General features: G+C 59.3%; 5 protein-coding genes across 9 annotated transcripts; 4 read left to right on the plus strand and 1 right to left on the minus strand.

Annotated features, from left to right (window-relative positions):
• The first annotated feature begins 888 nt into the window (after positions 1-888).
• Positions 889-3,206, plus strand: APH1A (aph-1A gamma-secretase subunit). 2 transcript variants are annotated; one of them, XM_077191884.1, is made up of 7 exons: positions 889-1,024; positions 1,231-1,389; positions 1,739-1,821; positions 1,917-2,039; positions 2,124-2,251; positions 2,492-2,615; positions 2,730-3,206. In XM_077191884.1, the coding sequence occupies exons 1-7, from the start codon at positions 912-914 to the stop codon at positions 2,792-2,794; spliced, it is 795 nt and encodes a 264-aa protein (XP_077047999.1). In that variant the 5' UTR covers positions 889-911; the 3' UTR covers positions 2,795-3,206. The 2 variants fall into 2 exon arrangements, with proteins under 2 accessions (XP_077047999.1, XP_054507218.2); XM_054651243.2 differs by having other exon boundaries at positions 1,748-1,821.
• A 169-nt stretch (positions 3,207-3,375) lies between these two features.
• Positions 3,376-6,825, minus strand: CA14 (carbonic anhydrase 14). Of its 2 annotated transcripts, XM_054651096.2 has the most exons (11): positions 6,253-6,825; positions 6,102-6,122; positions 5,252-5,431; positions 5,041-5,183; positions 4,514-4,609; positions 4,371-4,437; positions 4,145-4,302; positions 3,931-4,060; positions 3,815-3,835; positions 3,657-3,741; positions 3,376-3,556 (listed from the first exon to the last, which is right to left on the minus strand). In XM_054651096.2, the coding sequence occupies exons 1-11, from the start codon at positions 6,302-6,304 to the stop codon at positions 3,475-3,477; spliced, it is 1,035 nt and encodes a 344-aa protein (XP_054507071.2). In that variant the 5' UTR covers positions 6,305-6,825; the 3' UTR covers positions 3,376-3,474. The 2 variants fall into 2 exon arrangements, with proteins under 2 accessions (XP_054507071.2, XP_077047997.1); XM_077191882.1 differs by lacking the exons at positions 6,102-6,122; positions 6,253-6,825 and having other exon boundaries at positions 5,252-6,095.
• On the plus strand, positions 6,757-9,407 carry CIART (circadian associated repressor of transcription). Of its 2 annotated transcripts, none has more exons than XM_054651095.2 (5): positions 6,757-7,464; positions 7,992-8,283; positions 8,513-8,588; positions 8,675-8,753; positions 8,838-9,407. In XM_054651095.2, the coding sequence occupies exons 1-5, from the start codon at positions 7,079-7,081 to the stop codon at positions 9,079-9,081; spliced, it is 1,077 nt and encodes a 358-aa protein (XP_054507070.2). In that variant the 5' UTR covers positions 6,757-7,078; the 3' UTR covers positions 9,082-9,407. The 2 variants fall into 2 exon arrangements, with proteins under 2 accessions (XP_054507070.2, XP_077047998.1); XM_077191883.1 differs by having other exon boundaries at positions 7,311-7,448.
• Positions 9,408-9,543: 136 nt separating this feature from the next.
• MRPS21 (mitochondrial ribosomal protein S21) lies at positions 9,544-10,602 on the plus strand. 2 transcript variants are annotated; one of them, XM_054651320.2, is made up of 3 exons: positions 9,544-9,649; positions 9,883-9,967; positions 10,386-10,602. In XM_054651320.2, exons 2-3 carry the CDS (start codon positions 9,885-9,887, stop codon positions 10,564-10,566), a joined length of 264 nt encoding a protein of 87 aa, XP_054507295.1. In that variant the 5' UTR covers positions 9,544-9,649; positions 9,883-9,884; the 3' UTR covers positions 10,567-10,602. The 2 variants fall into 2 exon arrangements, with proteins under 2 accessions (XP_054507295.1, XP_054507294.1); XM_054651319.2 differs by lacking the exon at positions 9,544-9,649 and having other exon boundaries at positions 9,791-9,967.
• A 92-nt stretch (positions 10,603-10,694) lies between these two features.
• Positions 10,695-21,432, plus strand: PRPF3 (pre-mRNA processing factor 3). Its single transcript, XM_054651249.2, has 16 exons — positions 10,695-10,824; positions 12,501-12,656; positions 13,414-13,544; positions 16,321-16,467; positions 16,569-16,652; positions 16,758-16,978; positions 18,011-18,317; positions 18,883-19,049; positions 19,479-19,561; positions 19,672-19,815; positions 19,999-20,098; positions 20,200-20,313; positions 20,417-20,535; positions 20,788-20,871; positions 20,956-21,017; positions 21,190-21,432. The coding sequence occupies exons 2-16, from the start codon at positions 12,512-12,514 to the stop codon at positions 21,334-21,336; spliced, it is 2,055 nt and encodes a 684-aa protein (XP_054507224.1). The 5' UTR covers positions 10,695-10,824; positions 12,501-12,511; the 3' UTR covers positions 21,337-21,432.
• The last annotated feature ends 115 nt before the right edge of the window (positions 21,433-21,547 follow it).

A 21,547-nucleotide genomic window follows, 5' to 3' on the forward strand; every position in this document is an offset into this window, starting at 1 on the left:
GCTGAGGGGGCTCCATTGCAGGGATGCTCTGGACACCCAGAGCCTGGTGCTGTGCTGGGGGGGTCGGTCCAAGGAGGAAGGTGCAGCTGAAGGCAGCAGGGTTCGGATGTGCTGTGTCATTTCCCAGCTTTAATAGGCGGAAGCAAAACAGGGAGGGGAATTAATCCAAGGCAGGCAGTGACTCTGATTCTCCCCTGAACAATGCCTCGTGCCCAGGAGATGGCATTCGCAGGATTCCTGCGGAAGAGGCTGCAGGGGACATTGTTTGGAGTTTTCCTCGCAGGAGACGTGAAGATGGATGAAAAATCTTCATTTTCAGTGCCCAGCACTCCCCGTGGCACCGTCAGTCCAGAGGAAGGTGGAATAATCTGCAGGGAGGGGCTCTGGAGCCGTCCAGGCTGTTCTTGCTGGCTGATAGAATACATTTAATTTTAATCTAAATAAAGTTTTCCTGTTCTTCCCAACTCCTCTGTAAACAGCAGCAGCGTGGGGTTGGGGGACAGAATTGGAAAGGGAGAGGTGAGGGGCTTGGAATAGAGAAAAAATGTAAAGAGTAATGGGGAGAGAGCAGGGGAAGGGGGAGAGAAGAGAAGAGAAGAGAAGAGAAGAGAAGAGAAGAGAAGAGAAGAGAAGAGAAGAGAAGAGAAGAGAAGAGAAGAGAAGAGAAGAGAAGAGAAGAGAAGAGAAGAGAAGAGGTGACCTTGCAGACAGGTGACCCTGCAGGTGACCCTGCAGGTGACCCTGCGGACGGTGACCCCGGGCACAGGCCATGTCAGGTGTCCCCTCGTGTCCCCCCTGTCCCCTTGTGTCCCCCCTGTCCCCTCGTGTCCCCCCCTGTCCCGGGACTGGTCCTACCCCCCCATGGCCATGGCGGGTCCTCCTGGCCGCCGGGGGGCGCTCTCGGTGCCGCCATGGCCGCCGCGGTGCTGCTGGGCTGCGCCGCCATCGCGCTGGGGCCCGCGGCCGCGCTCGTGCTGCTGACGGTGGCGGCGGAGCCGTTGCTCCTCATCGTGCTGGTGGCGGGGTGAGCGGGGCCGGGGGCTGAGGGGGCCGTGCCGGGGTCCGAGAGGCCCTTGGGGGCTTCTCTGGGACGGCTCCGGGGGACACCGGGGCGCTGCTGCTGCCGGGGGCGGCTGAGGGAGCTGTGGCGGAGTGAGGAGCCCTGAGGCGCGGGTCCCGGTCCCGGTGTCGGTACCCGTGGTGCCATCCCGGTGTCCCGTTTGCCCTCAGGGCGTTTTTTTGGCTGCTGTCGCTGCTGGCGGCCTCGCTGCTCTGGTCCGTGTGGGTGCAGCTCAGCGGGCGGGAGGACGCGGCGCTGCTGCCGCTCGGAGCCGCCGCCGCGGTGCTGCTGCAGGAGCTCTGCCGCTTCGCCTGCTTCAAAATGCTCAAGTAAGAGCCCGTCCGGGGCTGTGCCGGGGGCTGGGGTGTCCCCGGGCTTGGAGAAGCCAGAGCAGGTTTGGGGCTCTGTGTCCCGAGGAACCCCACAAAGTGTTTTACTTGTTAAACCCCGGGAACGAGCGGAGCCGCTCCTCTCACCGCGGCTCTCCCTGGGATGGGGCTCATGATCTCCCTTCCCCTCTCCCTGGATTGAGGCTCACCCTCTCCATTCCCCTCTCCCTGGGATGGGGCTCACCCTCTCCATTCCCCTTTCCCTGGATTGAGGCTCACCCTCTCCCATCCCCTCTCCCTGGGATGGAGCTCACCCTCTCCCTGGTTTGGGTCTCTCTCTCTCTCTCTGGCGGGGCAGGAAGGCCGATGAAGGGCTGGCAACCCTCAGCAAGGACGGGCGTTCCCCGCTCTCCCTGCGGCGCGTGGCTTACGGTGAGCAGAGCCCCTGGGTGCTGCATCCGCCTCTCCTGCCCTTCCCTGACCCCACCGGGGCTGTGGGGGCTCCCCTGACCCCGGCTCCCCCACAGTGTCTGGGCTCTCCTTTGGCATCATCAGTGGCCTTTTCTCCATCTCCAACATCCTGGCGGACTCTGCGGGGCCGGGCACCGTCGGGATCCACGGGGACTCCCCGTACTTCTTCATCACCTCTGGTGAGCTGCTGGAGCCATGGTACAGAGAAGGAGGAGGAGGAGGAGGAGGAGGAAGGCTCTGAGGCTCTGTGTCTCTCCCCACAGCCTTCCTCACCATGGCCCTGGTTCTGCTCCACACCTTTTGGGGCATCATCTTCTTTGACGCCTGTGAGCGGCGCCGCGCCGGGGGCCTGGGGCTGGTGGTGGGCAGCCACCTGCTCACCTCGGGGCTGGTGAGTCCTGGGGGGCACAGGAACCCCCACCCAGCTCCCCCCCAATCCCTGCCAGGGCTGTGGGGCGAGTTACAGCCCCAGGCACCCCCAGCCCCTTGGGGTGCCCGGGCTGGAGGAGGTCAGTGAAGGATTTGGGGGCGCAAAGCTCAGCTGGTGTTTGAGTCAGGTTTCCACAGGGCTGGGCACTCTTTGCTGCCCTTGGAGGGCTCAGGAAGGTGTGACCTCTCTCTGTGTCCCCAGACCTTCCTGAACCCGTGGTACGAGGCCAGCCTGGGCCCCATCTTCATCCTCACGCTCTGCACCGGCCTCTGGGCCTTCAGCACCGCTGGTGGCTCCTTCCACAACGTCCTCAAGTGCCTCTCATGTAAGGGGGAGTGGGGTGTCACTGCTGGGATGGGGGTGGATGAGTCTTGTTGAATGGGGGCTTCCACAAACCCCTAAATCAGCCCCAAATTCATAAATTCCCCTTTTCCCCCAGGTAAGCAGGAGCCTGAGGGCCAGGCCATGCTCTACTCGGCGCTGCAGGTGCCTCCTGAGGGCTGAGGGAGCCGTGGCCCCACAGCCAGATACTCCTGTGAAAGCCTTCACCTCTCCTGCTCCAGATTCCTGGGGGCCTTTGGGGTCTGACTGCTGCTCCTGGGGAATCTGGGGTCTGACCACCACTCTCTTCCCTTTGTTCCCAGATTCTCTTAACTCCTTTCCCTCAGTTTGAGCCTCTGGGGAAGGTCAGGGTGGACCAAATGCCCTGGGGGGAGTCAGGGCAGGACCCCCCCATTTCCCTGTGTTTGTCACTCTGGGGTTTGTCTGTGTTTGTCACCCACCCCTGGTGCAGCCACTGGTGATGCCCTGGGGCTGGGGGATGCTGGGACTGGGATGCTCTGCCCTTCTCACCCCTGTTCAATCCCACGGGGGGTAAATTATTTTTTTGATGAAGAGTAAAACCCTTTTACAAAAACACTGTGGCTGCTGGGGAGAAGGGGAGGGGGGACAGGGGTCACTCCCCTCTCTGTGCTCTGCTCCTGCCCTGGGGGGCACCCGGGGGGGTCCTGGTTTCTTGGGGGTGATGGGATCCAGCCCCAAAGCCCCTCAGAGGCAGCGGTTCCCTCCTCACAAAGAGCCACCAGGAGGGGGAAAGGGCTTTATTCGCCGTGGGGCTGGGGGATGGCCTGGGCCGGTCCCGCCCAGCCCAGCCCGGCCCAGCCCAGCCCAGCCCGGGTCAGGGGTCAGCGGGAGGGTCCAGCGTCCATGGGCGAGCGGCGGGAGGAAGCTTTGAACACCACGTCCTGTGCCTGCCCCCGCCTCGCCCTGCCGAGGCAAAAACACGGGTGAGGGGGGGTCTCTGCACAGAGCTCGGGGCCCCCCCCAGTTCTGGGGGTCCCTCTGAGGGCTCTGGGGAGGGTCTCACCGCATCCTCTTGGCCCCAAAGTGGACGGCGAGGAAGAGGCCGACGCAGCCGGCGATGGTGCCGAAGATGATGGCGATGACTTCACCTGTGTGACACCCGGGGAGGGGTCAGGGGGGTCCAGGTGTGACCCCCCAGCCCAACCTCCCACCTGGCCCTACCTGTGGAATATCCCTCAGGCTCTGCAAGGGAAAAACTGGGCTCAGGGCCAGCTCCTGGGGCTCCAGGAGCCGCTTGAGGGGTGCAGGGGACCCTTCCCACCCCCCCCTCCGCTCACCCCTGGGGAAGGAGGAGAGCACCAGGCGCTGGTTCAGTTCCTGCGGGGCTCGGAAATTGTCCACCAGGAGCTGCGGCTCCTCCTGCTCGCCCTCCTCCGTGGAGTAAAGGCTTCCCTGGAGCTGCTCCAGCTGGAAGGGAAGGAAAAGGAAAAGGGCAGCACTGGGGGGGCGCGCCCGCCAAACGCGGGGGTCTCCCCGCAGAGAGGCTCCTACCTGGGCGCGGCTGATGCGGACGGGCTGCGGGAGGAGGCTCCAGAGGACGCTCTGGGAGCAGGGCGGGGTGGTCAGGGAGCCGTTGTAGCGGTAGTAGCGCTCCAGGTGCTCGGGCAGCAGCTCCCGGATGCTGAAGGAGGGGATGGCCACCGTCTGCCCTGTGAGGGGGGAGCAATTTGGGGCGTGCTGGGAGCGGGATTTGGGGTTCCGCCTTCCCTCTCCTCACCTGCGTAGCGGATGCTGCCGAGGTGCCTCAGGATGTTGTCATAGGCGGGGTGGGGGTCATCTCCCACCTGGGGGAGTGGGAGGGAGTCAGTGAGGGGCTGGGGAAGCGCGGGTGGGGGACGCGGGGATGGGGTCTGTCCGTACCTCCAGGAGGACGCCGAGCACGGCCAGGCCGCCCGGGTGCCGCTGAGCCGCGCTGGCATCGGCGAAACGCTCGGTGTCGAAATGCACCACGTGCATCTGCGGCACGGGAGGGACCCGCTGAGCCCCCCATTCCTGCCATCCCAACCCCCCTGAGCCCCCCATCCCAGCCCCCCTGAGCCCCCCATTCCTGCCATCCCAGCCCCTGTCCCGGCTCCCACCCCGCAGTGCCCGGACCTGCTCCCACTCCCGTTTCCCACCCTTTTTTTCTGCACCCCATCTCCTCCCCGCGCTCATTTCACATCCCCGGACCCATTTCCCTCCCCAGGACCCCTTTTCCATTCCCTGCAGCAAATTCCCGCTGTGCAAACCCATTTTCCACGCTGTTCCCATGCTGTTTCCCACAACCATTTCCCACACAATTCATTCCCACGCCACTTCCTGACCCCAAACCTGCTCCATCCTCCTTTCCCACCGCATTTCCCGCCCCCAGACCCATTTCTGGAGCTGTTCCCCGGTACCCCCGGTACCTCGGCGGGGGCACGGTGCCCGTCCAGCAGGTGCTCGGCTCCAGCGGCGTTCCCGGGCCGGCCCCAGTGGAAGTGGAGCTGAACGGCAGCGAAGGTTCGGGGCAGCCCCCGGAGCCGTAGGGACGGCGGCAGCGCCAGCACGGCTGTGGAACACGGGATCAGCGGGGCTGTGGCACCGGGAACCGCCCGGTTCGCCCCTCGCGGTGCTCACCGGTGTGGCCGTTGTTGGCGAGGGTCAGCTGGGGGCTCTCGGGGTGCTCGTAGCCCTCGGGCAGCAGCGGCGGCAGGGACGGCTCGGGCTGTGCCCGCGATGTCGCGATGTCGATGGGGGACTGAGCCCGGCCCCCGCACTCCGGGTGTCGCTCGTGCCAGTGCTGCTGCCCGTGGGGACCTGGGGGGCACCAAAACCTCTGTGGGACCCCCCCCCTCCAATCTTCACCCCGTGACCCCAAACGGCCTCGGTGCCCCCCGAACGGGGACGCTGGTGACATTCCCAAGGGCCTCGTTAATCTGCTTGGGGACATTTTTTCCAGGCGGGAGAGCGGGGACAAAGCCGAGCCCGCGGGGCCGGGGGGGTACCCATGGGTCCCCCCGGGATGGGGCTTAGCGGGATTTGGCCAAGGCCGGATCCTAATTGGATTTGGCAGCAGGAGCCTTATGTAAAGGAGCACAAAGGGACCATTGGAGCGAGGGGGGCAAGGGGGGGCAGGAGGGGGAAAAATGGGGGGCTGCACCCATTCACCCCCGCCTGGCTTAGGGGAACCAGGTGGGTGCCCATTTGGGGGGGCACAGATGTATAGGGGGGAGCCAGGGGGTGATCTGCCCATCTCCTCCCCATTTGGGGGGTCCTGGATGTCTGGGGACATGTTTGGGGGGACCAAGGGGGGAGTAAAGGGGTGATCTGCTCATCTCCTTCCCATTTGGGGGACCCAAGTTAAGGGGGGCTGTCACTCATCCACCTTCCCACCTTCTGGGGAGACCCCATGGGAGCCCCTCAGCTCATGGGGGGGGTTTGGGGTGTGGGAATAAATGGGGGGGTCCCTCCGTGGGGCCCCACTCACCCTCGTACGTCCAGTGGGGACCTGTTGGGGAGAGAGGAGGATTTGGGGTGGGGGCTCAGCTGAGTCCCCTGACCCCACATGGGAGCAGCTGAGGGGGGCTGGGGGTGCACCCCAAAGTGGGATCTGTGGGGGGCACCTCGGGGGGACTCACCAGCGGGCAGGGCGGGGGCCAGGCCCCCCAGGAGCAGCAGCACCCTCAGCATGGCGGGGGGCAAGGGGGGCCGGGTGCCACCGGGCCGGCCCTAAATACCCACCCGGGGGGAAGGGCCCCCCCGGGGGGACGGGGAGGGCTGGAGGCGCCATGCCCGGGGTGTCGGGGTGAGGGGAGGGTGGGGATGGGGCGGCGAGCGCTGGAACTGGGGGGTGAGGGGTTTGCAGGGCTGGGGATTGCGGGGTGAGGGGTTTGTAGGATTGGAGTTTGCGGGGTAGGGGGTTTGTAGGATTGGGATTTATGGGGTGAGGGGTTGATAGGATAAGGGTTTATGGGGTGAGGGGTTTATAGGATTGGGGTTTCTGGGGGGCTCTAAGGGTTTGGGGGGTCCCTGGGCCTTGTGAAAGGTCGTGGGGAGGGGTCTCGGGGTCACTCTGAGCCTCGTGGGAGGGGAGCCGGACTCGGGGCTCAGGCCCTGGGAGGGATTTCAGGGGAATATTTTGGGAGGGGTTGGGGGCGCTCGGGGGGAGCCCCGGGCAAACCCCGCACGCGGTCTCGGCCCCGCCCCTCCCCGGGAAGCCACGCCCCGTGGGCGGTCCCCCACGCGCGAGCGTGACGTCACAAGGGGCCCCCGCCCCCACGTGGGGGCCCACGCGCCGCCCCGCCCCAGTTATGTAACGAAAGGGGGCGGTGCCGCCACGCCCATTGGCCGAGCCGCGCGGCCGGGACCGCCGCCCATTGGCTGAGGGAACGGGGGCGGTGCCCGGCGCCGCGTGCCCCGAATCGCCTCGCAGCGGGGCGTGGCCAGAGCCCCGCCCTTCGGCCAATGAGCGCCGGGCGGCGGCAGCGAGCCAATAGTAGAGAAGGGGCGGGGCCTCCCCGGGCGCGGCGGCCAATGGGAGCGGAGCAGGGCGGGGCCCGGCCGGAGGCACGTGCGGCCACGCACGTGTCCGCGTGGGGCCGCCGCGGGCGGGGCGGGACCAGCACCGGGAGAGAGAGACCGGGACACCGGAACAGCGGCACCGGCACGGGGACACCGGCACGGCCACCCCGCGCCTGCCCAGAGACACTGACATCGGCCGGGAAACGGGGACAGCGACACCGGCGACGGGACACTGATACCGGAACGGTGATACCAGCACTGGGGCAGGGACGGGAACAGCGACACCGGGACAGGGACACCGGTACCACCGCAGGTGCAGGCGGGAGCAGGTGGGATCCGGGGTGACCGGGGCCGGGGGGGGGGGAGGTCCTGGGGGTCCCATCATGGTGGGGGTTCCCATCATGGTGGGGGCTCCCTCCTGCAGGGGGATCTCAGGGCTGGGGAGGGGGCAGCAGGGGATGGAGGGGGGGAGCTTCTGGGGGGCCCCGGGACTGGGTGGTCCCGGGGTTGGGGGGTTGCTGTACTGGGAGGAGAGGGGCTGGTCCCGGGGCTGGGGATGTCCCTGGGGCTGGGGGTGTCATGGAGCTGGGGGTGGTCCTGGGGTTGTGGGTGTCCCGGGGCTTGGGGTGTCCCTGAGGCTGGTCCTGGGGCTGGGGGTGTCCTGGGTGAAGGGTCCCATTGCCAGCTGGGTCCCTGCACCCCCACCCTGCCTCAGGAGATGCCCAATCTGCTCCCCCACGTGAGGCAGCGCTGGGGCTGTGGGGATGACACCCCCACGGGAGAACAAGGCAGTTCTTTCCTCGTCTTCCATTTTTGTCCGATATCCCCCCGGTGTTTCCCTCCCTCCATCCCGCAGGCAGCCTCGGCTGGAGCTGAACGCAGCGAGAGATTCCTCTGGGGGGGCCAACCCCGCCATGGAGCCCCCTGCCCGCGCCTGCTCCTGCGGCTCTCCTGCCTCTGACAGCGGGGCCGAGGCCGAGAGCTCCCCCCGGAGCCCCCCCAAAGCCGAGCGGAGCCGCAAGCGCCCGGGGGGAATGGAGCGGGCGAGCCCCGAATCGCCGCCGTCCCCCCGCGGGGGGAAGCGCCCGCGGAAAGGAGAGGGCGGGGATGTCCCTCCCAGCGATGGCGATCGACTCTTTGCCCAAAAGGTGAGGTTTTGGCACAAAAGGTGAGGTTTTGGCACAAAACAAAGTGGCACACTAAAGATGGGAGGTGGGGGACGGCTTGGTCCCATAAAAAAGCTGGGCCAGCCTCAGTTTCCCCACCTGAAATGGGTGGGTGGGGACGAGCAGGGTTTGGGGAGTGAAGGGGTACACGAGACCCCCTCCCCATTGTGGCTGCAGTGCCATCACCTCCTCCTCCTCCTCCTCCTGGCAGTGCCGGGAGCTCCGGGGCTTCATCCGGCCGCTGGCGGAGCTGCTGGAGGGGCTGCGGCGGGGCCGATACGATAGAGGTGGGTGCCCCCCACGCCCTCTTCCCCTCTCCCCCAGACATCTCTTTCCCTTTGGGGAGAATTCACCCAATTTCGGGCCTCCCCAGGGTTGAGCAGCTTCCAGCAGAGCGTGGCCATGGACCGGCTCCAGCGGATCATTGGGGTGCTGCAGAAGCCAGAAATGGGGTGAGTGTCCCCTGTGACCCCGGTGGGGCAGGCACGGCCGTGTCCCCCCCTCCGCAGAGGGTGACCCGAGCTCTCTCCCCGCAGTGCTCGCTACCTGGGAACGCTGCTGCAGGTGGAGGCCATGCTGCGCCTCTGGTTCCCCCACGTCGCCCCCAAACCCGCGCTGGACTCGGCTCCTCCCGCGGCTCCCCCGCGCCGCCGCCCTCCCGCCGGTCCCGCCGGGGCTCCCCGGTGCCGCCGCCTGCCCGGGGAGCTCCCCCTCGCCAGCCCCGCGGGGACCTTACAGCAGCGGGGAGCCCCCGAGTCCCCCCCAGCGCCGGACGTGTGACGCCCCCCCCGGCTCGGGGGGGGAGATTTCGTCTGCATTTCTTGGTTTTGCCTTTTTTTTTTGATTTATTTTTTACCGGTGGTCAGTGAGACCCGCGGGCGGGCGGGACTGACCGGGGGGGGCACCGCATCCCCCCAGAAGCCCCAACCCCGGGGCGGCCGCGTGCCTTGGCCGGAGCGGAGCCCCCTCCCCGCGGGGACCGGGCCCCTCCCGGGCTTGTGCCTTCCCCCGGCGGCTGGGGGGGAGCGTGGGACCCCCCTCGAGTGGGGAGGGCCCGGAGCCGGCCCTGCTGGAAGCAATAAACGCCGCGGGAGCGGCCGGGGCCAGCCGGTGTCCTGTCCTCTGTGCTCGGTGGGGCGGGGGGGCGGCGTTCCCGTTCCTGGGGGGGGGAATCAGAGCCGGTCCCGGCCCTTGGTGCCCCTCTGTCCCCTCCGCTTGGGACCCCGAGAGCCGCCGGTCCCGGCTCTGCCCGCCGGAAGTCCCGGCAGTACCGGAAATCCCTCCCAACGGAAATTCCGCCATTCAGCCGCTTCCGGTACCGGCGCAGAGCGGCCGCGGCTTCACCGGGGTCAGTCGGGACCGGGACCCTACCGGGAGCGGCGTGGCCGGGGGCGGGGGGAGGCCGCTCGTGGGGCGGGGGGTCCCTGCCGTGTTCCCTTCGGGCTCCCTTGGGCCCCTCGGTGTCCCCGGGAGCGGGGCGGGAGGCACCTGGGGTTCTCTGCCGTGTCCCGGGGCGCGGGGAGGAGGGAGCGGCTCCTCCGAGCCCCGGGGCCGCCCGGTTCCACCGGCCCCATCCCGCAGCCATGGCGAACCACCTGCGCTTCGTGGGCCGCACGGTGATGGTGCAGAACGGGAACGTGGAGGCGGCGTACAGCGTCCTCAACAGGTGAGGACCGGGGGAACCGGCGGTCCGGAGGGGCTCCAATTCCTTCACGCACTGGGTTCAGAACCAGAATTTCCGGAGCAGAAAGTGACGGGAGGGCTTTTCCCATGAGCTGCACGTCCTGCCACCCGCTGGGATTGGGTGTTGAGCAGTGAAATAAAAGAATATTCCTCGGGAAGTGCAGGAGGAGGCGCTACCATCGCTGAGCTCTGCTCACGCAACTTCATAGATCCCACCTGAAACAGAGCTCGGGGGGTTCCTTCCCCTCCTCAGTCCCCTCATGGATGGACGGCGATGAGAACGAGCCAAGGGCCCGCACCGGGAGCGGGCCGAGGGCTGGCAGCATGGGCTGGCTGTTCCTCCCTCCTCGCACATCCCGGATCCTTCCCTGCCGCTGTCACCGCTGTTTCCCCTCCCGCAGGATCTTGGCGCAGGACGGCGTGGCCGACGCGGTGCGGCGCTCCCGGTACTACGAGAAGCCGACTCGGGCGCGGCGGCGGCGGGCGTTCGAGGCGTGCCGCCGGGTGTACTGCGCCGAGATGGCGCGCAGGATCGCCTTCCTGGCCAGGAGCGCCCGCCAGGACCCGTGGCCGGGCTGCTGAGGGGGTCCTGCCCCAATAAAAACCCTCTGGCTCTGATTGTTTTAATTGAGTTTGGTTAATGAGGGCGTGAGGGGGAAGGGGCGGGGCTATGGGCGGGGCTGAGCGCGCGCGCCCCTCTGAGGTCCCGCCTTCCCGGCGGCCCCCGCGCGCCCCTGGTCGCGCACGCGCCGCGCGCGCGTTTCCGCTTCCGCCCCGACGCGCCGTCACCGTCAGGGGCCGCCGGGCCGGGACCGGGAGCGGCGTGAGGGAACGGCGCCGGTGAGGGAAACTGGGGGGCCTCGGAGGGCATGGAGGGAACGGGGGAAGCGGGCGGGTTGGCGGAAAGGAGCGAGGGAGGCGGTGGCGGAGGTGGCCCCGGGCCCGGCGCGCCGCGCTGAGGGGGCCGGGCCGGGCCCCGGGCGGAGCTCCGCGGCACCGGGGGATGCCGGGCCCTGCGGGAGCGGGGTCGGTGGGAGCCCCGTGTCTCCGGAACTCTGTCCGTCTGTCCGTGTGAGACAGAACCCCGGCGGTGCTCGGCCGCGTTCATTTATCCCGATGCCGGTTCCGGGGGTTGTGTCCCCTCCCCACGGCGGCTCCGCTGTCCCGGCGTGACACGGGAACAGCCGTGAGGTGAAGCTGCTGCTTCTCCGGTAGCTCAGCTCGGATGGAGGCTGACCCGGCTCTAATTACACGAATTTTGTGGTTTATTACGGACGTGCTCAGAGCTGGTGGTGTCTCGGGGCTGGAATTTGTTAGTCCTGCTTGCCCTCAGCCTCTGCAGGCTCAGAACTCGTGGGGGAACCGCCAGGATCCGGGTTTGGGCTCTGTTTGAACCTGTCCGTAAGGAAGCTGCCAGGAAAAGCAGAACCTGCAGAGGTTTCCAGGCTCTGGGGGGAGCAGCAGTCACCTCCTGGAGCTGCTCATGGCCTGGAATCAGGGGCTCTGTTAGGACTGAACCCCAGGACCCCACTCCCAGGATGGATACCTGACCCCAGAACCCCATTCCCAGGAAGGATACCTGACCCCAGACCCCATTCCCAGGAAGGATACCTGACCCCAGACCCATTTCAGCTGGCCCAGGTCTCCATTCAGCCCCACCTTGGTGCCGAGCTCGAGCTCAGCCCTAAGGAGATTTCCCCAAATCCTATTAGAGCCCAGTTAAAAGCAGTTGCAGCCTCAGCCCTGGCTGTGAGGGGATGTGAGTGTCAGAAACCAGCCCAGATTTGGGGCTGAACCTTGGGGAAGGGGCTCAAGTTGTTTTGTAGGGTGAGGGAGGGCACAGGGGATTCTCCTGTCCCACATGTTCTGCACTCAGTGCATCCCTCTCCCCAAACCCATGGAGGGATTTAGGGGGCTCAGACCTTCCTCCTCATGGGGTTTGCCTCATTTTAGCCCAAAAAAGCTTTTCCCACCCGTGGAGCTGATCCTGAGGGAGGAGGTGATTGTAGGAATGTGCCCCTTGTTGACAAAGTGACTAAATTGTCATTTATCTCCTAAAAAAGGAAAAAAACCCAAAAGTTTCTTTCTTCAATTAGGTAAAAGGACACTTCATAAGACTTTAGGGACTTTACCTCAAAATTAAGGCTAGGAACTTGGACAGAGTAAGATTTTAGGGACTTCACCTCAAACTTAAGGTCAGCCAATTGGACAGAAGCCAAAAGGTCTCACCTAAGCAATTAATTAGAAAAAGAAAAGAACAAATTGCTTTTGTGGGGTGTTCTACTAAGAGTAAGAGCCTCTTCAAGAGCCCCTAGCTCCAGTTTTCTCTCTATAGAGCTTTGTTATTTTGCCTTTTATTAAAACTTTCCTGTTTCCAACACCACCTGCTGATTTTACACCACCTACAGTAGCAGAGCTATCTCCACTGTGATACATTTCTCCAAAAACTCATCTCAAAGGGGTGATTTGGATGAGGTGATGAAACCCAGGGCCCTGTTTGATGTTTCTCCTTGCAGCCTGAGCAGAGATGTCTCTGTCCAAGCGTGAGCTGGACGAGCTGAAGCCATGGATAGAGAAGACGGTGAAACGCGTGCTCGGCTTCTCGGAGCCCACCGTGGTCACTGCAGCCCTCAACTGCGTGGGCAAGGGCATGGACAAGAAAAAAGCAGCTGGTATGTCCAGAGCTGGGCTTGGGAAATACCCCAAAAACTCAGCAGGGTGGAGGGGCAGTTCTGTCAGCCTCCATTAAGTGAGGAGGGGAAAATCCGTCAGGCTGGAAGCCTTGGGATGTGTTAAAAAATCCAATGAGTAAAAGTTAATTCTTTATTCAAGGAAATGGTAATGGAAAACAGCTCCAAAACCTCACCAGGGTGGAGGGGCAGAGGCACAGGGTGGTTCTCTCAGGTGAGGAGGGGAAAACCTGTCAGGCCAGACTCAGCTGGAAGCCTTGGGATGTGTTAAAAAATCCAACGAGTAAAAATGAATTCCTCATTCAAGAAATTGGAAATGGTGATGGGAAATAGCCCCAAACCTCACCAGGGTAGAGGGGCAGAGGCACAGGGTGGTTCTCTCAGGTGAGGAGGGGAAAATCCATCAGGCCAGACTCAGCTGGAGGCCTTGGGATGTGTTTAAAAATTTGATAAGTAAAAATGAATTCCTCATCCAAGGAACTGGAAATGGAAATTTAACTAAGGTGCTTTTTTTGCCCATTACAGCCCTGCTTTGCTTCTCCCTTGATCCCTTAGTTTAAAGCTCCTGACAACAAAATCCACAGATCCCAGAGGCTTCCAGGTCTCCCTGTGTTTATAGACTTGAATCACACTTGAATTTAAATGGTTTCCATTTTCCAAGGAATCTCTGTGTGTTCTCCATCCTCTTGCTCACCTCGAGCTCAGAATTGTGCACTGATGGGATTTTCCTCCTTTCCAGACCACCTCAAACCCTTCCTGGATGACTCCACCCTGAGATTTGTGGACAAACTCTTCGAGGCAGTGGAGGAAGGACGGAGCTCCCGGCACTCCAAATCCAACAGCGACCGGAACAGGAAACGGGAGCTAAAGGTGATTATTGATTATTGATTATTGATTATTGCTTGGTTTATTCCTGTGGTTGGGTGGCCTGGAGGCAGCACTGGTGCTCTGGCACACTCTCCTCTTCCAGAGAGGTACAGCTTGGAATGTTCAAGAGAAATGACTCCTCTCCATGGTGAAGTGTGGGAGCCTTTACCTTGTGGTTCTCTTTCCCAAAGCCGAGGTGGAAGCCTGGCTTTGGCTTTCTGTGAGGCTGCTGGAGTGAATCCACGGGGATCCATCTCTTCTCCTCAGTGCTCCTTGTGCTTGTATTTTCATTTGGAGCCTGGGACTGCTGCTCCCAGTGATGTCCCATTGCTCCCTGTGCCCTGACACAGCACCTGGGGCTGTGGTGGATGATCTGGGGGGTTTTCATTCCCTTTCTCCACCCAGAATCAACAAGAGGTGCTTTTTGGCAACTCCTGTCCTAGCACAGGATTGATTCCAGCTGGGATTCCATTGCTCTGCTGTTTCTCCCTTGCCTGGGATGGTGAAAGGTGCATCCAAAGCTGTTTCCACTTCCTTTCTTCTCTTGAGGACTTCTCTCACCATCCTGTAGAATTCCATTTTGCCACCACTCTTACAAGTCTGGCAGTCCCTCTCTGTGCTGCTCCTGCTCACAGTGATGTTCCTTTCACTCTTCCTGAGGTTCCTATTTTAGGGCAGGCTGGGTTTCCCCAACACTTGCAGTCAGCACTGAACCTCAGTGAGCCAGAGCAGTTCTGTTCAGGATCTGCATCTCTTTGGGAATGCTGGGACTCCTCATTTCCCTCTAGGAATTCTCTTCTGAGCTGGTCCCTGGGGCTGTGGGAATGTGAGGGTTGAGCAGGGCTGGAGGTCCAGGTGCTCCCATGGGCATGGCAGAGGTGGGGACAGCAGCAGTGCCACCACTTGATGATGGCAGGAGTGTGGTGACAGCCTGCTGGGGAGAGCAAGTGCTGGCAGAGGGATCTGGTGATGGGAGCAGGGATCTGGTGATAGGAGCAGGGATCTGTGATAGGAGCAGGGATCTGGTGCTGGCAGAGGGATCTGGTGATAGGAGCAGGGATCTCTCACTGGCAGAGGGATCTGTGGTGGCAGCAGGGATCTTGTGATGGCAGAGGGATCTGGTGCTGGGAGCAGGGATCTTTGATGACAGAAGGATCTGATGATGGCAGAGGGATCTCTGATGGCAGCAGGGATCTGGTGATGGCAGCAGGGATCTGGTGATGGCAGCAGGGATCTGTGATGGGAGCAGGGATCTGTGATGGGAGCAGGGATCTGTGATGATAGAAGGATCTGGTGATAGCAGCAGGGATCTGGTAATGATAGAAGGATCTGGTGATAGCAGCAGGAATCTGGTAATGACAGAAGGATCTGGTGCTGGCAGAAGGATCTGGTGATGGCAGCAGGGATCTGTGATGATAGAAGGATCTGATGATGGCAGCAGGGATCTGGTGCTGGCAGAGGGATCTGGTGATGGCAGCAGGGATCTGGTGCTGACAGAAGGATCTGGTGATGGCAGCAGGAGCAGGGCTGGGGCTGCAGCAGGGGACCCCTCCCCAGTGAAGCCACAGGGCTGTCTGGCCTGAGCACTGCTGGTGTTCCTGGCTGAGCCAGAAGTTGGGTTTGGCAGCAACAGCAGAATCTGCTCCTTCTTCTCTTGGCTCTCTTGGCTTGGAGAGAGATGTTCCTCCTGCCAAATCCTCGCTCTTCTCTCTGCAATCCCATTCCTTGGAGCTCATCCATCGCGCTCTGGCTCTGTGTGGGCCCTGCAGGAACACAAAGAGGTCTCTGAGGTGGTCAGGCTGTGGCAGAACTCTGTGAGTGACTGCCCCCAGCACAGGCTTGGACAGGGATTTCTCCTGGCTCCTGTTGTCCCCATGGCGTCGGGCAGTGCTGATTCCCAGGGCCGCTCCTCGGTTCACTCTGGGGTAGGTCATGGCTTGGGAAGGTCAGGAACTGAACGTAAAGTTTCCACACTTTATACTATGGGCAAGTCCTTTCTCTTGAACTTGTAGGTTTTCCAAGAAGTACCTGTGTGGCTGAGGAAGTGTCCTTGTAGGATTTGAACCGTTGTAGTGAAGAAGGGATTGCAACTAACGCTCCCAACCGGTGTGTATATTTTCTTTTCAAATAACACATTGACACACACACTACATCCAGGTTTCCACACACAAACCAGGCACTGGTGATGGAATCCACAGGGCCTGACCAGAGCTCTGTGGAAAATGTGCTGTGCCTTTTGTTTGGTGACACCTGAGGCTGCTGAAAGCCCATCAGAGGGGCCATTGCTCCATGTGCTCTCTGAGCTGTGCTTCTCTGGAGTGTGAGGGAATGCTGCAGGTGTCCCAACACTCCCTGGGAACAGAGCCACATCCTCCTTTTGCTTGATAGGACAGCACAGATTCTTTCACCAAACCCTCTCAAGTTGGTGGAAGACGTGGAAATGTTTTTATCCCAGTCAGATCAGCTCTGGGCAGGCTTTTTCTGTCTTTCCACATCTCCTCAGTGCCAGTTCCCCCTTCTGAGCAGCTAGGGGAGCAGTGGTGCTGTTAGGCAGGCTCATCCCTGTGATGTCTCCTCCTCTTGCATGGACTTCATTGGTGTTTCTCTGGTGGGGGAGCAGGGCCCAGGCTGGGCTTGGGCTCAGCCTGCAAGTGCCACCCCGGAATTCTGCGTTACGGAGCTGGAGCTGAGACATGCTGCTGGTTTCTCATCTCAAATCCTGCTCTGGGAGGAGAACATTTTGTCCTAACCACAGCTTTCTGCTGTTTCCTTACATTAGGATGTGTTTGGTGATGACTCTGAGGTGTCCAAGGAATCCTCTGGTGTCAAGAAGCGGCGCATCCCACGGTTCGAGGAGGTGGAGGATGAGCCTGAAGTCATTCCAGGCCCACCATCAGAGAGCCCAGGGATGCTGACCAAGCTCCAGGTCAGTCTTAGCTGGGCTGTGTCCCCACACAGTGTAGAGCTTATCCTAACTTGTATCCCAAACAGAGCAAAGGAAAACTCACTGTCTGTTTTTCCCTACAGATCAAACAGATGATGGAGGCAGCCACGCGACAGATTGAGGAGAGGAAAAAGCAGCTGAGTTTCATCAGTCCTCCAACACCACAGGTAACAGGCAAATCCCTCACATCCCTGGCCTCTGTTTCAGCTCTGAAATATTTGCCTGGGTCTGCTGGAAGAGGCATGGAGCAAAACTTCCTCCTCTTCCAACAGCCCAAAATTTCTTCTTCATCGCAATCGGAGCGGCTCCCCATCGGCAACACCATCCAGCCCTCCCAGGCAGCCACGTTCATGAACGATGCCATTGAGAAGGCCAGGAAAGCTGCAGAGCTGCAGGCCAGGATCCAGGCTCAGCTGGCACTGAAACCAGGGCTCATTGGCAATGCCAACATGGTGGGACTGGCCAACCTGCACGCCATGGGCATCGCGCCGCCGTGAGTACCGGGGCGAACCCCAGGGCCAGGCAGGGACTGGCAAAGGCTTCTCTGGTGAATTGTAGATAACCCCAACAAGGGGAGAGATCAGTGAGTCTGACTCCATGTTCTTAGAAGGCTCATTTATTATTATATTGCGTTATATTGCATTATATAGCGTTATATAGCATTATATTGCATTATATTACATTACATCGCATTACATTACATTACATTATATTACATTATGTTACATTATATTGCATTATATAGCATTATATAGTGTTATATAGCATTGCATTGCATTACATTGCATTACATTGCATTACATTGCATTACATTGCATTACATTGCATTACATTGCATTACATTGCATTATATTACATTACATCACATTACATCATATCACATTGCATCATATATCATATAGCATATCATAATATTTATTATACTTATAATTTATATTATATTATATTATATTATATTATATTATATTATATTATATTATATTGTATTATATGAATGCTGTACTAAAACTATTCTAAAGAATACACAAAGGATACAGACTGAAGGCTAAAACTCGTGACTGTCTCTTCATTGGTCTTTTAAGTAAAAACAATTCACATGAAACCAATGAAACAACCACCTGTTGGATAAACAACCTCCAGAGCACATTCCAAAGCAGCAAAACACAGGAGAAGCAAGCAGATCATTATTGTTTCCATTTTTCTCTGAAGCTTCTCAGCTTCCCAGGAGAAGAAATCCTGGCAAAGGGATTTTTCAGAAAATATGACAGTGACACTTCTCCAGTGCTGCTGGTTCCCCAGCAATGGCTTTAACTGCTGCTGAAGGAACAGAATTTATATTAAAAGAGGTGAAATGGAGGTTCCTCCTCCCTTGGCTGAGGCTGGAGTCTTTTCTCCAAGCTTGGAGTCTCTCCTGGCAGTACAGATGAGCTGTAAAAATACAGAAACCACGGAAATAAGCTGAAATTTCCTTTGATTCACTGCTGTATTCACATTTGACTAGAACACATCTTATCCTGTCCCCCAGCAAAGTGGAGCTGAAGGATCAGACCAAGCCAACACCGCTGATCCTGGACGAGCAGGGCCGGACCGTGGATGCCAGCGGGAAGGAGATCGAGCTCACCCACCGCATGCCCACGCTGAAGGCCAACATCAGGGCAGTGAAGAGGGAGCAGTTCAAGCAGCAGCTGAAGGAAAAGCCCTCAGAAGATATGGAATCAAACACATACTTCGACCCACGGGTCTCCATAACCCCGGCCCAGCGGCAGAAACGCACCTTTAAGTTCCATGAAAAAGGCAAATTTGAGAAAATTGCCCAAAGGTTGAGAACAAAGGTATCAGAGGTCTTGGGTACGAGGGGATTCTCCTCTCCTGCACTGGCTTTGATTCTGAAGTTTTCCAGTCAAATCACCTGAAACTTTTTCTTAAAAACCCTGGTTTTGGTGGGATGGTGTGTGCCCAAGCCAGCAAGGGGTTTTCTCACCACTGTCTTCACCTGTTGAAGGGCAAAATCTCCTTTTTTTGACAAAACATTGGAAGTTCCCAAGAGAACAGGTCTCTCTCTGGCTGAGTGATCAGCTCAGAAGTGGAGATTTAAAGGAATTTTGTTAAAATGCTCCAAGTCCTTGGGGAGAAGGGGAGAGAAAAAGTCCAGGGATACAATCCTTAGAGGGAGATGTTCCTTTGGGAATGTTCCACGGTCCTGAAAGGCTCAGGAACAAGAGCAGAATTTTGGCACTCTTGGGAGCTTCCCCTCACCCTCACATGCTGCGTGGTTTCTCTTGCAGTCTGCTTCAGATTGTTTGAGAACCCAGATAAATCAGCAGGTGATTTGTGTTCAGCTCTCCACAGAGCTTCTGCTGCTTTGCAATGACCTTTCTGTTCCATTTTCCTTCTCAGGCTCAGCTAGAAAAGCTGCAGGCAGAGATCTCCCAGGCTGCCAGGAAAACTGGGATCCACACTTCCACCAAGTTGGCTCTGATCACCCCAAAGAAGGAGCTGAAGGAGGGGGAGATCCCAGAGATTGAGTGGTGGGACTCCTACATCATCCCCAACGGCCTGGATTTGTGAGTGTTTCCAGGTGTTGATGGTTCTGCCACAGCAGGAATTCAGGAGCTGCACAGTGGGTGTGGAAAGCACATGGGAAATCATGTTCATGCTTGAGCATCAAATTTCACCAAAAAATTTCACCCAGGCACTGGGTTTGCTCCCAAAGTTTCTCTGGGGGCTGCAGTAAGTAAGCAGCTGCTGTGGAGTTGGAGGGATATTTTAGCCCAAAGTTGGGGAAGTTTGGTTTTATTTCCAAGCATGAACATCGTGCACAAGTTGTGTTCATGGTGGATGTGGGGCCCTGCTTCTGAACCCCAAAACGTGGGGAGACTCCTGTACATTAACACCACCGTGGGTCTCCTTCAGCCCATCGAGCTCTGGGCTGGGATTTGTGCAGGAATTCATGCTGGCAGTTCTGCCATGATGCCCAACTCTCTCCTTTCTAGAAAAGGTGGCACGACCTCCAAGAAAGACGAATACTTTGGGATCACCAACCTGGTGGAGCACCCAGCCCAGCTCAACCCCCCAGGTATGGCCCTGGCCTGGGGGCACCCAGCAGCCCCATCCCCTCTGTGTGGCACTGCCTGTGTCCCCCTGGGTCCTCCAGGGCACATTCCTGATGCTCTCATTTCCCTCCAGTGGACAGTGACACGCCGGTGACCCTGGGTGTGTATTTAACCAAGAAAGAGCAGAAGAAATTACGGCGCCAGACACGGCGAGAAGCCCAGAAGGAGCTGCAGGAGAAGGTCAGGCTGGGCCTGATGCCACCACCAGAGCCCAAAGGTGAGTGACAGCCAGGCCCTGGGCAGGCTTTGGGAAGGCTGAAACAGCAGCACAGCCTTGGTGGGATTGCAGGGATCTGAAATCTGGATTTATCTGTGTGCAACTGTTCTGGTGGGAAAAGCTGTCCAGTGGGAGCCTCTCTCCAAGAGGAGCCCTCCCAGCACCTCTTCCATTCCCTTGCAGTGAGGATTTCCAACCTGATGCGGGTGCTGGGCACAGAAGCTGTCCAGGACCCAACAAAAGTGGAAGCTCACGTCCGAGCACAGATGGCCAAGAGACAGAAGTAGGTGGCACCTTGCACTGTGACGTTTTGGGACACTTTTGGGTAGATTTAGTGCTGGTGTTTTGTTTAGGATCAGTCCTTTCAGTGCTGTTGGTTTCCAGGGCTCACGAGGAGGCGAACGCAGCAAGGAAGCTCACGGCAGAGCAGCGGAAAGCCAAGAAGGTGAAAAAGCTCAAGGAAGATGTTTCCCAGGGAGTTCACATAGCTGTGTACAGGTGAGTGAGCTCAGAGAGATCTCACAGGTGAGCTTGGGGGGCGGAGGGACCTCTTAGTTCTGTTTTTTTGACAAATACTTTATTTTTTTCATCTTTTCCTTAGGGTTCGAAACTTGAGCAATCCAGCAAAAAAATTCAAAATTGAAGCGAACGCTGGGCAGCTGTACCTCACAGGAGTGGTGGTTCTGCACAAAGATGTCAATGTGGTGGTGGTAGAAGGAGGTGAGGCCTTCTGGGCAGGCTTGGGTCACCACAGAGCACTGTGGAGCTTGCCTCCAGCAGCAATTGCTATGGAAATTGGTGACAGGGTTAGGGAAGGACAAGGAAGTGAGGAGGCAATTAAAAAGTCCCTTAATTACATCGTTAATGATGCAGAGCGCAGAAATCCAGTCAGAAAACCCATGAGGAAGGGAACCTTTGCTAGCTGCAGGTTAAGAGATTTTCTGAAAATGTTGAATCTTGATTCTTCCACAGGCCCGAAAGCACAGAAGAAATTCAAACGTCTTATGCTGCATCGAATAAAGTGGGACGAGCAGACGTCAAACACAAAGGGAGAGGGTGAGAGATGCTGTGCTGCTGGGAGAGGGGGGAGTCCTGCTCCACCTCAGGGGCTAAATGAGCTTTATTGTGGGGTTTTTGCAGATGATGATGAGTCTGATGAGGAGTCCGTTAAGAAAACAAACAAATGCTCTCTGGTTTGGGAGGTGAGTTGTGGTTGAAGAAAACAAACAAAGGTGAGGTGCTGAGGTGGGATCCAACTTTCCATCCCATTCCTTGAGCTATAAACTGAAAAAAACCCACATATTGCCACGTTCCCCACATCCCCTGGAGCCGGGTGGGAATTAGGGTGACACCTCACCCCTTATCTCCCACCAGGGCACGGCAAAGGATCGCAGCTTTGGCGAGATGAAGTTCAAGCAGTGCCCCACGGAGAACATGGCGCGGGAGCACTTCAAGAAGCACAGCGCCGAGCACTACTGGGACCTGGCGCTCAGCGAGTCCGTGCTCGAGTCCACGGACTGAGCCCGCCATGGCTGCTCCTGTCCCACAGCCCCTGAGCCCCACAGCTCCCATCGCTCTCCTCAGCACCCCTATTAAAGACATATTTTTTAAAACAAATCGCCGTAGCGTGGTTTTGGGTCAAGGGGGGGAAAAGGATGATGATGCCGCTGTGTTTGACTTTACGAGGGGGCAGGAGCCACTTCCCCTCTTCTCCAAGCTGTGCTGAGGGCGG

Source organism: Agelaius phoeniceus, chromosome 31, assembly GCF_051311805.1.
Source record: "Agelaius phoeniceus isolate bAgePho1 chromosome 31, bAgePho1.hap1, whole genome shotgun sequence".
NCBI classification, from domain to species: Eukaryota; Metazoa; Chordata; class Aves; order Passeriformes; family Icteridae; genus Agelaius; species Agelaius phoeniceus.

What these genes read in the sequence shown, in the direction of transcription:
- MRPS21 (XM_054651320.2), top strand. Translation starts at nt 9,885, where the DNA reads ATGGCGAACCACCTGCGCTTCGTGGGCCGCACGGTGATGGTGCAGAAC. An exon ending in GCGTACAGCGTCCTCAACAG is followed by an intron (nt 9,968 to 10,385) that starts GTGAGGACCGGG and finishes CCCCTCCCGCAG; the next exon opens with GATCTTGGCGCAGGACGGCG.
- CA14 (XM_077191882.1), bottom strand. Translation starts at nt 5,906, where the DNA reads ATGTCCCCAGACATCCAGGACCCCCCAAATGGGGAGGAGATGGGCAGA. An exon ending in TGCTCGGCGTCCTCCTGGAG is followed by an intron (nt 4,438 to 4,513) that starts GTACGGACAGAC and finishes CCACTCCCCCAG; the next exon opens with GTGGGAGATGACCCCCACCC. An exon ending in GCCTGAGGGATATTCCACAG is followed by an intron (nt 3,742 to 3,814) that starts GTAGGGCCAGGT and finishes GGTGTCACACAG; the next exon opens with GTGAAGTCATCGCCATCATC.
- CIART (XM_054651095.2), top strand. Translation starts at nt 7,079, where the DNA reads ATGAGCGCCGGGCGGCGGCAGCGAGCCAATAGTAGAGAAGGGGCGGGG. An exon ending in GCAGGTGCAGGCGGGAGCAG is followed by an intron (nt 7,465 to 7,991) that starts GTGGGATCCGGG and finishes TCCATCCCGCAG; the next exon opens with GCAGCCTCGGCTGGAGCTGA. An exon ending in GCGGGGCCGATACGATAGAG is followed by an intron (nt 8,589 to 8,674) that starts GTGGGTGCCCCC and finishes GGGCCTCCCCAG; the next exon opens with GGTTGAGCAGCTTCCAGCAG.
- APH1A (XM_077191884.1), top strand. Translation starts at nt 912, where the DNA reads ATGGCCGCCGCGGTGCTGCTGGGCTGCGCCGCCATCGCGCTGGGGCCC. An exon ending in CTCATCGTGCTGGTGGCGGG is followed by an intron (nt 1,025 to 1,230) that starts GTGAGCGGGGCC and finishes GTTTGCCCTCAG; the next exon opens with GGCGTTTTTTTGGCTGCTGT. An exon ending in CGTCCTCAAGTGCCTCTCAT is followed by an intron (nt 2,616 to 2,729) that starts GTAAGGGGGAGT and finishes CTTTTCCCCCAG; the next exon opens with GTAAGCAGGAGCCTGAGGGC.
- PRPF3 (XM_054651249.2), top strand. Translation starts at nt 12,512, where the DNA reads ATGTCTCTGTCCAAGCGTGAGCTGGACGAGCTGAAGCCATGGATAGAG. An exon ending in CCCAAAGGTTGAGAACAAAG is followed by an intron (nt 18,318 to 18,882) that starts GTATCAGAGGTC and finishes TTTCCTTCTCAG; the next exon opens with GCTCAGCTAGAAAAGCTGCA. An exon ending in GTTCACATAGCTGTGTACAG is followed by an intron (nt 20,314 to 20,416) that starts GTGAGTGAGCTC and finishes TCTTTTCCTTAG; the next exon opens with GGTTCGAAACTTGAGCAATC.